This window comes from Ovis aries, chromosome 7 (genome assembly GCF_016772045.2).
Source record: "Ovis aries strain OAR_USU_Benz2616 breed Rambouillet chromosome 7, ARS-UI_Ramb_v3.0, whole genome shotgun sequence".
Classification (NCBI taxonomy): Eukaryota; Metazoa; Chordata; class Mammalia; order Artiodactyla; family Bovidae; genus Ovis; species Ovis aries.
This window is the reverse complement of record NC_056060.1, coordinates 25,851,001-25,866,339: the sequence shown is the minus strand read 5'-3', so window position 1 is coordinate 25,866,339 and position 15,339 is coordinate 25,851,001. Positions and strand designations below refer to the sequence as shown.

The window sequence follows — 15,339 nt, the reverse complement described above, 5'->3', positions numbered from 1 at the left end:
TCTAAATCTGTATATATAAAACTGTTTAATTTTTATAGCTTCATAGTATAACACTATATATATATATATATATTCTGCAGTGTGATTAATGCATTCTCTATTGATTGTCATGTATCAATAGCATTCTATTATATATATATGTGTGTACATGTATATATAAACATATACACATTTTATATAAATATAAGTGGTACATCAGCATAATAGTTGCTCTTGTACAGCTATGTCAAGAAGTAGATTTGTGGAATGCATGTAAGAATTAAAGATTTTAAAATTAAAAGAAAAATAAAATAAAATAAAATAAATAAATAAATAAATAAATAAAAAGAAAAAAAAAAAACTCTAGTAAACATTGTCAACTGGTAATTCCATCAACAATGTATAATGTAGCTTTTATATTGAAATCCCCGTAATATTGGTAATATTTTTCATTCTCACCTGTCTCTACTCTTTCTCTTTCTTTTTCCCTGTCAGTCGGTGAAGCAGAAAACTGTGTTTCCTAGTCACTGCTCATGATAAGGCTGGGCATCTGCCATTAGGTTCACTGGTCACTTGTACATGTTGTAATTGTTTCTATTGTGGGTGCCTGTGGGTGTATCCCCACTTTTTAAAGTTTCATCTCCTCCTTGTGCAGTTACTATATTGACCTTTCTATCAAAAGCAACATTTTATTTGACTAATGCCAATATTTCCTCTTCTTATTGAACTATATCAAATGAAGAGACATGTATTAATAATGCATTTTTAACATTAGAAGTTTAGAAAAGAGAAAAACAGGAGAAAATAATCACCTAATTTCCTACTACTAGTAAAAATTTTAATTAATACTCTTTTAAAAACTGAACTTTCTTTTGATCTTTGAAACCAAATTTGAAAATTTTTCTATGTATTATGTTACATTTGGAAACAAAGTGAATAAACATTGTTTTGTATACCAGACTATGTATATTTTAAAATCTGCATATTGCATGATCAAAGCTTTTAGATAAGAGACTTGATTATAGCTTCTTTGAAATGTCACACCCACTGCAGTTAACTCTGATGATTGTCCTATTCATTCTCCCTTGTTCTGTCCAAGTCTACTTTTTTCCCAGTTATTGGCTATAAAATTCTCCATTCATTGCCCCTGTATCAGGGCCTCCTGGCACCACACCTGCAGTGTTCTCTTTTGGCTACAGGACCCGCTTCACATCAATCAATTACCCTCACAATGTCCTTCCTCACTGGCCTGGCTGCCTGCATGTCTATTCTTGGCTATAAAAGCTTCAAGGGGCTCCAATAGACTTAAGTTGCTTTCTCTCCGAGGCAATGAGGATTGTGCCCACAGGAGGGCCCAGGCATGGTTTGGAGTGCCAAGGGAGGAGTGACAAGAGAGAGCATGGTTGTTAGTGGTGTGGGGCCTGGAGGAAAGCTTAGTGGTGGCAGTGCAAGTGGGGGACTCCTGGTATTTAATTCAGATGTGGAACAAGCATCAGCAATTTGGTTTGTTTGTTTCAAGATACAGTAGTTTAACAGTATGTCTAAAAAAATAACATGTATTAGGTTGAACTCTATAAAACTGACATTTGACCAAAAGTGAACTGACTGAAAGAACAATTTCTTATGACTCAAACTAATAAATGCATATAAGCCTGGAGAGGAACAATTTAGTGATAAGAATGAAAGATTTTCTATTTTTTATCTAGGCATACAAGTTTTAAAAATGGATTCCCTATATATCTTTCTTGTAAACTTCTCATTTTTAAAATGTCTATTATTCATACATTTCATATCAGGGAATTATGTTCCTATATATGAGTAATAGGGCTTCTCTGGTGGCTCTGCTGGTAAAGAATACACCTGAAATATGGGAGACCTGGGTTCAATACCTGGATTGGGAAGATCTGGAGAAGAGAAAGGCTACCCACTCCAGTATTCTGGCCTGGAGAATTCCATGGCCTGTATAGTCCATGGGGTCACAAAGAAGGGGACGACAGAGGATGAGATGGCTGGATGGCATCACTGACTTGATGGACGTGAATCTGAGTGAACTCCGGGAGTTGGTGATGGACAGGGAGGCCTGGCGTGCTGCAATTCATGGGGTCGCAAAGAGTCGGACATGACTGAATGACTGAACTGAAACAAATTGAATTTCTTTTCTCTTTATCAGTGTATGAATATAACTTTTTCTTCATAGCCTCATCCATGATTTCATCAATTTTTAAACTTTTGAAATTAGTTAGTACAGAATAGCACTCAATACAATCTTAGTAACATTTCTTTGATTACTAGTGAGAATTTTGCTTTTTTAGGACTATCAGCTGTTAGGACATCTTCTGTGTCAGTGGTCTTATATTTTTTTCTCATTTTAAAATTGGTATACCACACTTCTTTTCTTTATCTATCTGGAGGAACTAATTTCATAATAGAAATATTAGTCATCTGTCTGATATTTTATAATGTATTTTTCAGTGTGCGTTCAGTTTTTATTTTATTGTGCTTATATTTCAATATAAGAGATCCCTATGTAGAAAGTGAAAGTGAAGTCGCATAGTTGTGTCTGACTCTTTGCAACCCTGTGGACTGTAGCCACCAGGTTCCTCCATCCGTGAGATTTTCCAGGCAAGAATATTGGAGTCTGTTGCCATTTCCTTCTCCAGGGGATCTTCCTGACTCAGGGATGGAACTTGGGTCTCCCGATTTGCAGGCAGACTCTTTACCATCTGAGCCATCAGGGAATCTCCATCTACATGTAGATATTTATACAAAACTAGGTATATATCTGTATCTAAGTATATAAGAACAGAATATTGTGAATATATATTTCCTTCCTCATTTGTTAATTAGAGATATTCTTTGAATGAATTTTCTACCTTAAACGTTTGCTTAAATATTGTTTTTCACTCTTTTAGTTTGTTGCCCTTTTAGATGTTTAAATATCCTTTTGAAACTTTCTTGAGTTTATGATGAGAGGCAATAATCTATGTATTTACAAGTTTATCTGTTGTACCAACACCATTGACTGACTAATTCACCCTCTCCACATTGATGTGATTTGATTCTTAATAGTCTCTTGAGGTCACTCTAAGTTTATTCTGGCCCTCTCCTTCCATTCTTTACCTTTAGGCTTTTATAATTGTCTGAAAGCAGAAATATGATAAGCTGGAGCTGAATATTCCCCCAGATTTTCTACTGCTCTTGGTTAAAAAGCAAAATTCTTATCATGGATCCAAGATTTCATCCTGTTTGGCCTATTTCTCCAGCTTGATCTCAGTCATTCACAGTCTTGCTTTTGCATCTCAGGGCCTTTGCATATGGCCTTTCCAAAGCGGTAACTCCTATTTTGCAAAGTCTGAATAAGCATGATGGTAATGTGTCATATTGTTATCATAGCCCTCTGATATTTCCTTCAAATTAGTTGTCAGAGATGTACCTATAATTAAAGTTACTTAATACCAATATCTACTTGTATCTACCCATCTAGATCTAGCCTGTAAAGTTTCAAAAGTCAGAATTACTGTTTCACCTCAGAACTTGACATTGGACTTAGAATATAGTGGATACTCATTAGGATATCAGTTATACTCATTAGTTGTGTTACTTGAAAAAATAAATGCATGATATTTTCATAACATATTAATGGCTGTTTGTGAAGATTTTTTTTCCTTCATAAAAGTGAATTTGATAAAACCTTAAATCTGTTTCTTTAAATATTAACATTTGATAAATTCTTTGGTTATTTTGTTTCTGGATTTTAGGTATCATCAGAAAAAGCCAATGTATGAAAGAAATGACTCTTTGGTGTCTGAATTTGTTTTCCTGGGACTTTCTACCTCTAGACCAGTGCAGCATTTCCTCCTTGCCTTCTCTACAGTGTTTTATGTAACAATTGTTCTAGGGAATCTCCTTGTTGTGTTTGCAGTGACCTTTGACCCTCATCTACATTCCCCCATGTACTTCCTTTTAGCCAACCTCTCATTTATTGATTTGTGTCTTTCTACCTTAACAGTGCCTAAGATGATCTCTGACCTGCACTCTGGGCACAAAACCATATCCTTCCAGGGGTGTGTCACCCAGATATTTATCCTTCACACCCTGGGTGGATCTGAGATGGTGCTGCTCACTGCCATGGCCTTAGACCGCTATGTGGCCATATGTAAGCCCCTGCACTACCTGACCATCATGAGCCCACGGGTGTGCCTTTTGCTTCTGTGTGGTGCCTGGGCTATTGGCCTCATTCACTCAGTGGTCCAGTTAGCTTTTGTGATCCATTTGCCTTTCTGTGGTCCTAATGAAATCGACAGCTTTTACTGTGACCTTCCTTGGTTTATCAAACTTGCCTGCATAGATTCCTACAGAATGGAATTCATGGTCACTGCCAACAGTGGGTTCATATCCATGGGCACTTTCTTCTTGTTGATCATCTCCTATGTTTTCATTCTGGTCACCGTATGGAAACGCTCTTCATGTGGTTTGCGCAAGGCCCTCTCTACTCTGTCAGCACACATCACTGTGGTGGTTTTGTTCTTTGGACCCTGCATCTTTGTTTACATGTGGCCATTTCCCACGGTGCCAGTGGATAAGTTTCTTGCCATTTTAGACTTTTTGGTTACACCCATCCTGAATCCTGCCATTTACACACTGAGGAACAAAGACATGAAGATGGCTATGAAGAGACTGAGTTGTCAGCTTTTGAGTTTGAAGATCTCTTAAGTAACTCATGGGTGCACAAGTTACTTCAGACAACTTCATGTAATACAAATGGTTAAATAAATATATAAAATTTGGGGCTCTTTTTTTCTGAAGTTAAGCTGGATTAAAACTTAGCATTCAAAAGACTATGATCATGACATCTGGTCCCATCACTTCATGGTGAAAAGATGAAACAATGCAAACAGTGACAGACTTTATTTTCTTGGGCCCCAAAATTACTGTGGATGGTGACTGCAGCCATGAAAGACATTTGCACCTTGGAAGAAAACCAATGTCCAACCAAGACAACATATAAAAGCAGAGCCACTTTGCCGACAGCGGTCCATCTAGTCAAAGCTCTTGTTTTTCCAGTAATCATGTATGGATAAGTCATGTATTAGACCATAAAGAAAGCTGAATGCCAAAGAATCGATGCTTTTGAACTGTGATGTTGGAGAAGACCCTTGAGAGTCCCTTGGACTGCAAGGAGATCAAACCAGCCAGTCCTAAAGTAAATCAGTCTCCTGAATATTCATTTGAAGGATTGATGCTGAAGCTGAAGTTACAATACTTTGGCCACCTGATGTGAAGAACTGACTAATTGAAAAAGACCCTGATACTGGAAAAGATTGAAGACAGGAGGAGAAGGGGATGACAGAGGATGAGATGGTTGGAAGGCAACACTAACTCTATGGGCATGATTTTGAGCATTCTCTGGGAGCTAGTGATGGACAGGGAAGCCTGGCATGCTGCAGTCCATGTGGTCGCGGAGTCAGCCATGACAGAGCGACTGAACTTAACTGAACTGACCATTTTATAATATTTAGACTAGACCGTTGGTTATGAGGTTACGTTCAATTATCTTGTTAAGTCTCTAGATAATGATTTGTTTGTCAGCCAAATTGAAGTCCCAGGAAATATTTGGACAGTTTTAGAAAAGCAGTGATTATAGACTTAGTGTCTATTGAAAGTATGGCCTTATGCATCAGACTGCCTGTATTCAATTAATCAACTGAATTTTATTAATTCAATGAATTAATTAATATAGAACTAATATATGCAAACTTTTCAGAAAACTATGAAATATCTAACTCTCTTTAAGGTGCTAGATATGAATAACTACATTTATCTTTCTGAAAGACAAAAATATGTACGAGGGAGTATTTTTGGCCTGGAAATAAAAACAGACTGTGAGAAGTGGAGTAGAAGGAAAACAGAACAGATACTATAATAGAGATTGACAGTAGGAAGGAAAACAAAAAGGATAGCCTCATAAACAGTATATTTTATGAGTCTGAAATACACTTTCCTTGTTTGTCTCAATTCCAGTGGACTCAAATCATTCTCCAATTGACTTAGGACAGGGAAATTTATGTATGTGTTGGTATTTCACAGTTTCTGAAACTGTGACTTAATTCATCAATGAATATTCCTCAAACATCAAAATGTGTTGATATGATCATGGCCTAGATGTTATTATTAATATACAACAACTATTCTTCCCAAATTGTTGCTGACTATTTTCTATAGTAACTCATCTTATCTAACTCTACCGTGTCTCAAAACATGGGTGTCAATATGTGTTAGTGTGTATGGTCTGTGTAAATTATAAAACTTATTTAATTTATAGCTGGCTTTGACAACTAGAAGACTGAGCCAGTTCACTGTGAAGCTATGAAAGGACACTATGTCCTGAGTATTTGTGATCCACAGTTCTTTCAGGATTATGCAATCAGTTTGTAATTTTATATTTTTCCTGTTCACAATTATTTCATTGCTTTGATTTATACTTTCAGTGGATTCTTGTTAGCTACATTAAATTAGGAAGTACAATATAAAGCCAGAACTCTGAGGAATTTGCCAACAGTATTTGAAAGTAGCAGGAGAATGGAGAAGACAAGTTCTAACCTCAAAAGTTCTGAAAGGCAATACTGAATTACCTGAATCTGTCAGGCTGAGGAGCTAAAGGTCTATTAGAATCATAAGCCAAACATGGAAGGGTTATATCCATGGCACAGGATCAAATCTGAAGTGTACCAAGTCTTCTAAAAACTACAATGCAGATTTGAATAAGGTCAGTACTTGATCAGATTGAAGGGATCATGCCTTAACATTTTATACCTCATAGAGGAAAGAGTAGATTATTTCTGAAGGAATTTATTACATCAGAGGTACATGATCTTTTATATACAATGTGTCAAATAGAAAAAAGTAACTATGGAATATGCAAGAAGTGGGAACATGTGATTGATAATTAGAAGGAAGTGAGTAAAGAGAAGCAGACCAAATATGGCTCAATTTGTGAAATCAGAAAAGAGCATAAAATAATTGATATAGTTAAAGAGAGAGACATTAAGGAGCTGAAAAACTGAAAAAAAATATACAGAGAAACAGAATATCTAAGAAAGAACCAATTGATTTTAGAAATGAAAAAGAAATGTATAATATTATGAATTTAAGAAGGCTTAAAAATGGACTGGACACAGCAGAAGAAAAAAATCAGTCGATTCAAGACAAATCCATAGATATTATCCAAAGTGAGTACAAATATATAAAAGAATAAGAATATAAGAATATATGTGCATATATACATACACATATGAAAATAGCAGTTATTTTATTTAAGATTTATCCCTGAGATTCTCTATTGGAAATGTTACAAACTACACAGGACCATGTCATCTTTAGAAAGTAATATGTAATTGGTAGTGTATCTAGATCCATGGATTTCATGTAAATGGATGTAAACTTGTATAACATTTTGAGGAAGATTTCTGAAGAAAAGTTTTGTTTTGTTTAATGTAGTAATGAATAATTTACAAACTTTGAACATAATATAGTTCTTAAAGGCTATTTGAATACTTCAGGGAATTAAAGGATCGCTGATTCCAAAGTTTCTTTTTGACCTACCTGTATGATGAACTGCCTAACCCATTTATGAATAGGAAGGGAAAAGCAAATTCTCCAAAGGTTGTTAATATAGACATCTTTGTGTTTAATATGTATCTTTTAAAGAATTTACATTATCACAAATGACTAAAACATGATATTGAGGGAACAAATCTCTCTCCAGATTATGATTATGATTCAACTTTCTTTCTGAATATGATTAGGAATACTTAATGATTACTTTTATAGATATGACTACAGAAGGTAATAGAATGTTAACTAATTAATAGAATAATTTATCATTTTTTATAGATAAATATAGCAATATAATGCACTATCTTATTAAACTTTAGAGAAGTTCTATGTGAAATGCTCTTCTAAAAGAAATGCATAGAATGACAAAAAATTTTCAGATATGGTGTCAGTGTTGAAGTAACAAAAGAAGAGTAATAATTAATGTTAAAATTCTTATTAATTTAGTCATTATTGAACACAATAAAAATAATACTTATAAAGACTGGCCAAATTTCCCAAACAAAAACTCATTTTGACAATTCTGGAATACTAAAGAATTGACACAAAACTTTCATCAAGAGATATACATGATTTCCATATGTGAACTGGGGAACTCTTCCCTGTCTTAAGTAACAGAATAGGTGTGGCTAACTTAAGGAACTCACAGAAGACTTTCTGATAATTTGAGATGATGAAATACCAACAGAAATCCACAGTCTCTCATCATACTCTCTTAATGGCATTTCTAATCTCTTTATTTCTGAAAGTATAAACGACTGGATTTAGTAGTGGTGTGATGATCACATAAAATATAGCAAGGAACTTGCCCACCCAAGTAGTGCTGAGTGGAAACAGATAGATGAAGATGCAGGCCCAAAGAATAACACGATCACTGTGATGTGGGTAGTGCAAGTGCAGAGAGCCTCGGATGCCCTGTCCATCGACTGATGGCAGACAGTAAGCAGAATATAAAAGTAAAATATCAGCAAAGAATGAAGCAGATGGTGACCAAGTACCCCACTTGGGGTACCCACCAAGTACCCCCATTTATCAACATTTTGAGAATATCAGTGTCCATGCAAGCTAGCTTGATCACCAAATATCACAGAAAAAACTATCCAATTCTCTGGGTCCACAGAAAGGCAATTGTATAATTATAGGTAGTTGGCTTATTGAATGCCCAAAGCCAATGATCTATGGTGTCATCACTAGCTGAATGCACATTTGTGTGTTCATGATGCTAGAGTAATGGAGTGGCTTGCAGATGGCCTCATAATGGTTATAGGCCATAGACACAAGCAGCACCATCTCACCCCCCCCCACAAAAGAAAAAAGGAAAAAAAGCAATCTGACACATGCATGCCTTAAAGGAGATGGTCTTGTTTGCTTTGAGAAAGTTTGAGATCAGTTTAGGAGTAGTTACTGTTGAAAGACATAAGTCAATGAAAAAAAGACTGGCTAACAGGAAGTACATTGAGGAGTAGAGAGAGGGTCAGCAGTAATTAGGAAAACGAAGATACTGCCCAAAACGGTGATTAAATAAAGGGAAGAAAATATCACTAGGAGGAAGGCCTAGAGTTGTCGTGAGTCACACAGCTGGGAAAAAATAAATTCAGACACCACAAATTGGTTATTTCTTCCATTTATTCACTTTATTCTAATTTTATCTGAAGAAAAGACATGAAAATATTTTTTCTGAATCAAGCAAATTTCTTATTTATTGGTGATGGAAGCATATCCTTACATAATCACTTTGGAAAAAAAATTGTGCTTTTCTTATAAAGCTCAATACTCACACATCCTATGGTCCAGCAATTTCAGTCTTATGTGTATGCTCGAGATAAATTCTTACAACTGTACATATGGAGATATTTATAATTATGCATATAAACAGGAAAATGGAATATTATTCAGAATCATAGCATATAAAGTACAACTATATAAAATGACAGATATATAGCTTTTTGAGACACCATAATGAAGAAAAAAGAGGTTAGCATAATTTTTGTAAACAGCAATATAAAGATGCTGTATTCTGTAGGAACTTCTATATATAACTATCTATTAAAAATGATATAAGTAACTCCAACTCTAGGAGGCTAAGGATCAGGAAGGGTATGCACACATTATTAGCTATATGATATTATTAACTGTTTAGGTCATATATTAGTCATGTTTTTATAGGTATAGTTTTATCATTGAATAAACAAGCATAAAAATTCAAAATGACCATTGAAAAAGATGTTGAATATACTATGAATCAAGAGTTATGATCAATTCAATGCTGCGGGCCTGAGGTTTAGTCTGGGTTTACCCTCCCTGTTGTCTGTAATGGAAGCTATTGATGATACAGTTTTTGTTTAAGTCCACAGAGTTATCAAATACCAAGGATAAAAATAAAAATAGAATTAGAAAGCTATAGATGTAGGAGGGGTTTTTAATTTTCTCCAGTATGGTAAACAGAAATTTATTGAATATTTTCTTACTGAGAACTGTAATCACTTTTGCGCACTTCAGTGAAAAAGAAATAGATTGTAGGTGGTGTATGTTATATCACAGAATAAAAGCGTATGCCTGACTTTTCACCTAATATTAGCTTAATAGGCTGTCGATGTTATTTTAGAAAAATTAGAAATGGCAAAATATTGCTGCTATATAAAACTATATTAATAATACTGTTAAAATAATTACAGACCTGGATTACCATGATATTGAATGTTTTGCCTTGGAGACGAACAGAGATTATTGTCGTTTTTGAGATTGCATCCAAGTACTGCATTTCAGACTCTTGTTGACCATGATGGCTACTCCATTTCTTCTGAGGGATTCCTGCCCGCAGTAGTAGATATAATGGTCATCTGAGTTAAATTCACCCATTATAGGGCCCTGGAATGCAAAAGTAGGAAGTTAAGAAACACCTGGAGTAACAGGCAAATTTGGCCTTGGAATGTGGAATGAAGCAGGGGCAAAGACTAACAGAGTTTTGCCAGGAAAATGCACTGGTCATAGCAAACACCCTCTTCCAACAACACAAGAGAAGACTCTACACATGGACATCACCAGATGGTCAACAACGAAATCAGATTGATTATATTCTTTGCAGCCAAAAATGGAGAAGCTCTATACAGTCAACAAAAACAAGACCAGGAGCTGACTGTGGCTCAGATCATGAACTCCTTATTAACAAATTCAGATTTAAATTGAAGAAAGCAGGGAAAACCACTGGACCATTCAGGTATGACTGAAATCAAATCCCTTATGATTATACAGTGGAAGGGAGAAATAGATTTAAGGGCCTAGAACTGATAGATAGAGTGTCTGATGAACTATGGAATGAGGTTCGTGACATTGTACAGGAGACAGGGATCAAGATCATCCCCATGGAAAAGAAAGTCAAAAAAGCAAAATGGCTGTCTGGGCAGGCCTTACAAATAGCTGTGAAAAGAAGAGAAGTGAAAAGGAAAGGAGAAAAGGAAATATATAAGCATCTGAATGCAGAGTTCGAAAGAATAGCAAGAAGAGATAAGAAAGCCTTCTTCAGTGATCAATGCAAAGAAATAGAGGAAAAGAACAGAATGGGAAAGACTAGAGATCTCTTCAAGAAAATTAGAGATACCAAGGGAACATTTCATGCAAAGATGGGCTCGATAAAGGACAGAAATGGTATGGACCTAACAGAAGCAGAAGATATTAAGAAGAGGTGGCAAGAATACACAGAAGAACTGTACAAAAAAGATCTTCACTTCCTGGATAATCACGATGGTGTGATCACTCATCTAGAGACAAACATCCTGGAATGTGAAGTCAAGTGGGCCTTAGAAAGCATCACTATGAACAAAGCTAGTGGGGGTGATGGAATTCCAGTTGAGCTCTTTCAAATCCTGAAAGATGATGCTGTGAAAGTGCTGCACTCAATATGCCAGCAAATTTGGAGAACTCAGCAGTGGCCACAGGACTGGAAAAGGTCAGTTTTCATTTCAATCCCAAAGAAAGGCAATGCCAAAGAATGCTCAGACTACCACACAATTGCACTCATCTCACACGCTAGTAAAGTAATGCTTAAAATTCTCCAAGCCAGGCTTCAGCAATATGTGAACCGTGAACTTCCAGATGTTCAAGCTGGTTTTAGAAAAGGCAGAGGAACCAGAGATCAAATTGCCAACATCTGCTGGATCATGTAAAAAGGAAGAGAATTCCATAAAAACATCTATTTCTGCTTTATTGACTATGCCAAAGCCTTTGACTGTATGTATCACAATAAACTGTTGAAAATTCTGAAAGAGATGGGAATATCAGACCACCTGACCTGCCTCTTGAGAAATCTGTATGCAGGTCAGGAAGCAACAGTTAGAACTGGACATGGAACAACAGACTGGTTCCAACTAGGAAAAGGGGTACATCAAGGCTATACATTGTCACCCTGCTTATTTAACTTATATGCAGAGTACATTATGAGAAATGCTGGACTGGAAGAAACACAAGCTGGAATCAAGATTACCAGGAGAAATATCAATAACCTCAGGTATGCAGATGACACCACCCTTATGGCAAAAAGTGAAGAGGAACTAAAAAGCCTCTTGATGAAAGTAAAAGAGGAGAGCGAAAAAGTTGGCTTAAAGCTCAACATTCAGAAAACAAAGATCATGGCATCTGGTCCCATCACTTCATGGGAAATGGCTGGGGAAACAGTGGAAACAGTGTCAAACTTTATTATTTTGGGCTCCAAAATCACTGCAGATGGTGATTGTAGCCATGAAATTAAAAGACACTTGCTCCTTGGAAGGACAGTTATGACCAACCTAGATAGCATATTCAAAAGCAGAGACATTACTTTGCCGACTAAGGTCTGTCTAGTCAAGGCTATGGTTTTTCCAGTAGTCATGTATGGATGTGAGAGTTGGACTGTGAAGAAGGCTGAGCGCCAAAGAATTGATGCTTTTGAACTGTGGTGTTGGAGAAGACTCTTGAGAGTCCCCTGGACTGCAAGGAGATCCAACCAGTCCATCCTAAAAGAGATCAGTCCTGGGTGTTCATTGGAAGGACTGATGCTGACTGAGGCTGAAACCCCAGTACTTTGGCCACCTCATGCGAAGAGTTGACTCATTGTAAAAGACTCTGATGCTGGGAGGGATTGGGGGCAGGAGGAAAAGGAGACAACAGAGGATGAGATGGCTGGATGGCATCACTGACTGGATGGACATGAATCTGAGTGAACCCCAGAGTTGGTGATGGACAGGGAGGCCTGGCGTGCTGCCATTCATGGGATCGCAGAGTTGGACACAACTGAGCGACTCAACTGAACTGATAGTTGTAAAACCAAATGAGTTAGAGCAGAATTCACAAAATAATCAAAAGTTAGGAAAATTAAAAATAAGAATTGAAAACATAATTTCATTTTATTCTTTGAACTGCTAATTTTAGGGCCATGGGAAAACTAAACCTCCCTGTTTCTTTGTATCTCCCTGTCAGTCTCTGAATACCTCTCATATAATAGAAATTTTCACCCACATTGTCTAAAATAATCTTCACAATAACCAAATAAAATAAGTTAAATATTCTTACTAATCTGAGCCTGGCTGTCAGTGCAATCTGTTGGAGTTTCAGAGTGAGAAATAGCATGACTCTAGTGTAATCCCAATATTTTCTGATGCCAGGCCTTCATCTGTGTTGTCATTCTTTCTCTCCTGTTCAGTTCCAAGAGTATAACTCCATTTCCAGGGTAACTATTAATTATTGTAGGCTTTGAGAGATTTCTCTCCATAATCTCTATCATATTCTTACCAGAGTTAAATTAATAACCATCACTTTTCTCAATATTCAGAAATTTCTATTAATTACAGTTACATATCTGTGTCCAAAACACAGTTTTCCTTAACTCAAAGAAAACTGCAGACCCTGATGTTTGTGGATCTGTGACTACCTTAATATTACCTCAAAGAGGGCACCTCTGTAGCTGTAAGACCCTGTAGCAGTTACTCATTTTGATGCTATGGGGAGTCCGAACTTTCAAAATGTACGTTGAAGAAGAAACCCTTGATATTTCTGAAAGCTATGCAAAAATTCCAAACCATTCTAATTAATGTGCATGGAATTATGGCATTAAAAGATTGTCTTAAATATGACAGAGAAAGAGAACCAAGGGATAAATTAAGAAGTTTGAAAAGTGTAGTGTAGAGTGTATCTTCTTACCAGAGAGAAACCATGGAGTCACAAAGAGTCGGGCACAAGTGAGCATACATGTACGCAAAGGCAATATTATCAATATTCTTCAGAATATTGTAAGGGAAGCTTACCTTTTATTTGCATGTATACAATATTATATGATTTAGTCTTAAGGACAAGAATCCAACACTTTAGTGATCTGAGAAGGAAATATGATAACATGTGTCTGTCTGCCCATGGCTGTTACTTTTTTTTCATCAGAAGAATACAATTATTCAGATATTGGTGGTTATGGTTTCAGTTTATTTTCTATGCAGTTACATACTTACATGTGCACTCATATATATATGCACACACGTATGGTGGAGTTTTTCCTTTGAAATATGGAGTATGGAAGAATATTTTAAATTCAATTAATTTAAAATAATATTATGCTTAAATATATTTCATTCAATGTAAATGGTTGTTTTAGAGAAATAAAGAGAAATTAGAGACTATTTATTCAACTGCACATTTTTAGTGTTCTTTTTGCACTTTGGGAATGAATGGCAGGGTTTGGAAAGCAGGCATGAAAAGAATGAAGCAGAAGAGTGGGATTATTACACTTGACATTAACTATGTAGATAGTGTCAGTGATGTCAATCCACCACTAGTCAACTCGGCTTGTGATCAGACATAAGAGGGTCTTCTGTCTTGACACACTGGAGACATTGAAAAGTTAGGTGTTTGTCAGAGGATCATGAATTCATGGGAATGAATGAATATGTGAAGCACAGGAGATTTTAGTGTAATGAAATTCTTTATGATAACTGTAATTTCGAATATATTGTCTTAGGCATTTGCTGGGTCTTCTGTGAGGGCCTAAATACAATGGCACTCTAGAAGCAATGAGCACATGTTTATTTCTAATTTCATTATCTATAAACAGAATCAGGGATCTTTGGAAATAGGGCTATTGTTGGAATAGGAAATTAAGATACAAGATAGTCTGGGAGCATCTTTTAGTCCCAGAGAATAAGGGAATGCTCAAATATACATAAACTCACAAAATTTGATGCAGCTATACATAAAAGAGGCTTAAGAGCCAAATGAAAATGCTCCCAATAGCAGTATTTGATTATAATCTAGATTATAAAATAAATATCCATGATTTCATACTAATGTAAATGACTGAATAAATTAGTGCATGGGGTAGCAAAGTAATCACTCATGCAGGAGAATTAGAGATAAATTGTGTAGCACGCTACCCTAATCAAGGGGAGCATAGCTACCCATTCCTTAAATGTAGGCTGAGTATAGTGACTTTTCTCAAAATACAGTGTGGATAGTACGGAAAGTAAATATACAGTGAGGGAACTTGCCATTTCAGTCAAATGATCAAGGTCAACATCAGCAGACATAAATCATGGTGATGGTACAGACACTTGATGTCAGGTGTCAAAAATGGCAGATCACCTGTGGCGTGTGTCCCCTGAACCCAGAACTTTGGTGAAATCATGAGAAAATGCCAAATACATTTCAGTGGGGTGATATCCTTCCTACTTTGCAATTCCTCACAAAATTAAGCAGAATTATCATAAAACTCATCAATTCTGCTTCTAG

General features: G+C 36.1%; 1 protein-coding gene across 1 annotated transcript; it reads left to right on the top strand.

Annotated features, from left to right (window-relative positions):
* The first annotated feature begins 3,756 nt into the window (after nt 1-3,756).
* Nucleotides 3,757-4,692, top strand: LOC114115709 (olfactory receptor 4F6-like). The gene has a single exon (XM_027972189.1). It carries the CDS (start codon nt 3,757-3,759, stop codon nt 4,690-4,692), a length of 936 nt encoding a protein of 311 aa, XP_027827990.1.
* The last annotated feature ends 10,647 nt before the right edge of the window (nt 4,693-15,339 follow it).

Bases quoted from the DNA above. Each gene is read 5' to 3' on its own strand.
- LOC114115709 (XM_027972189.1), top strand. From the start codon at position 3,757: ATGTATGAAAGAAATGACTCTTTGGTGTCTGAATTTGTTTTCCTGGGA.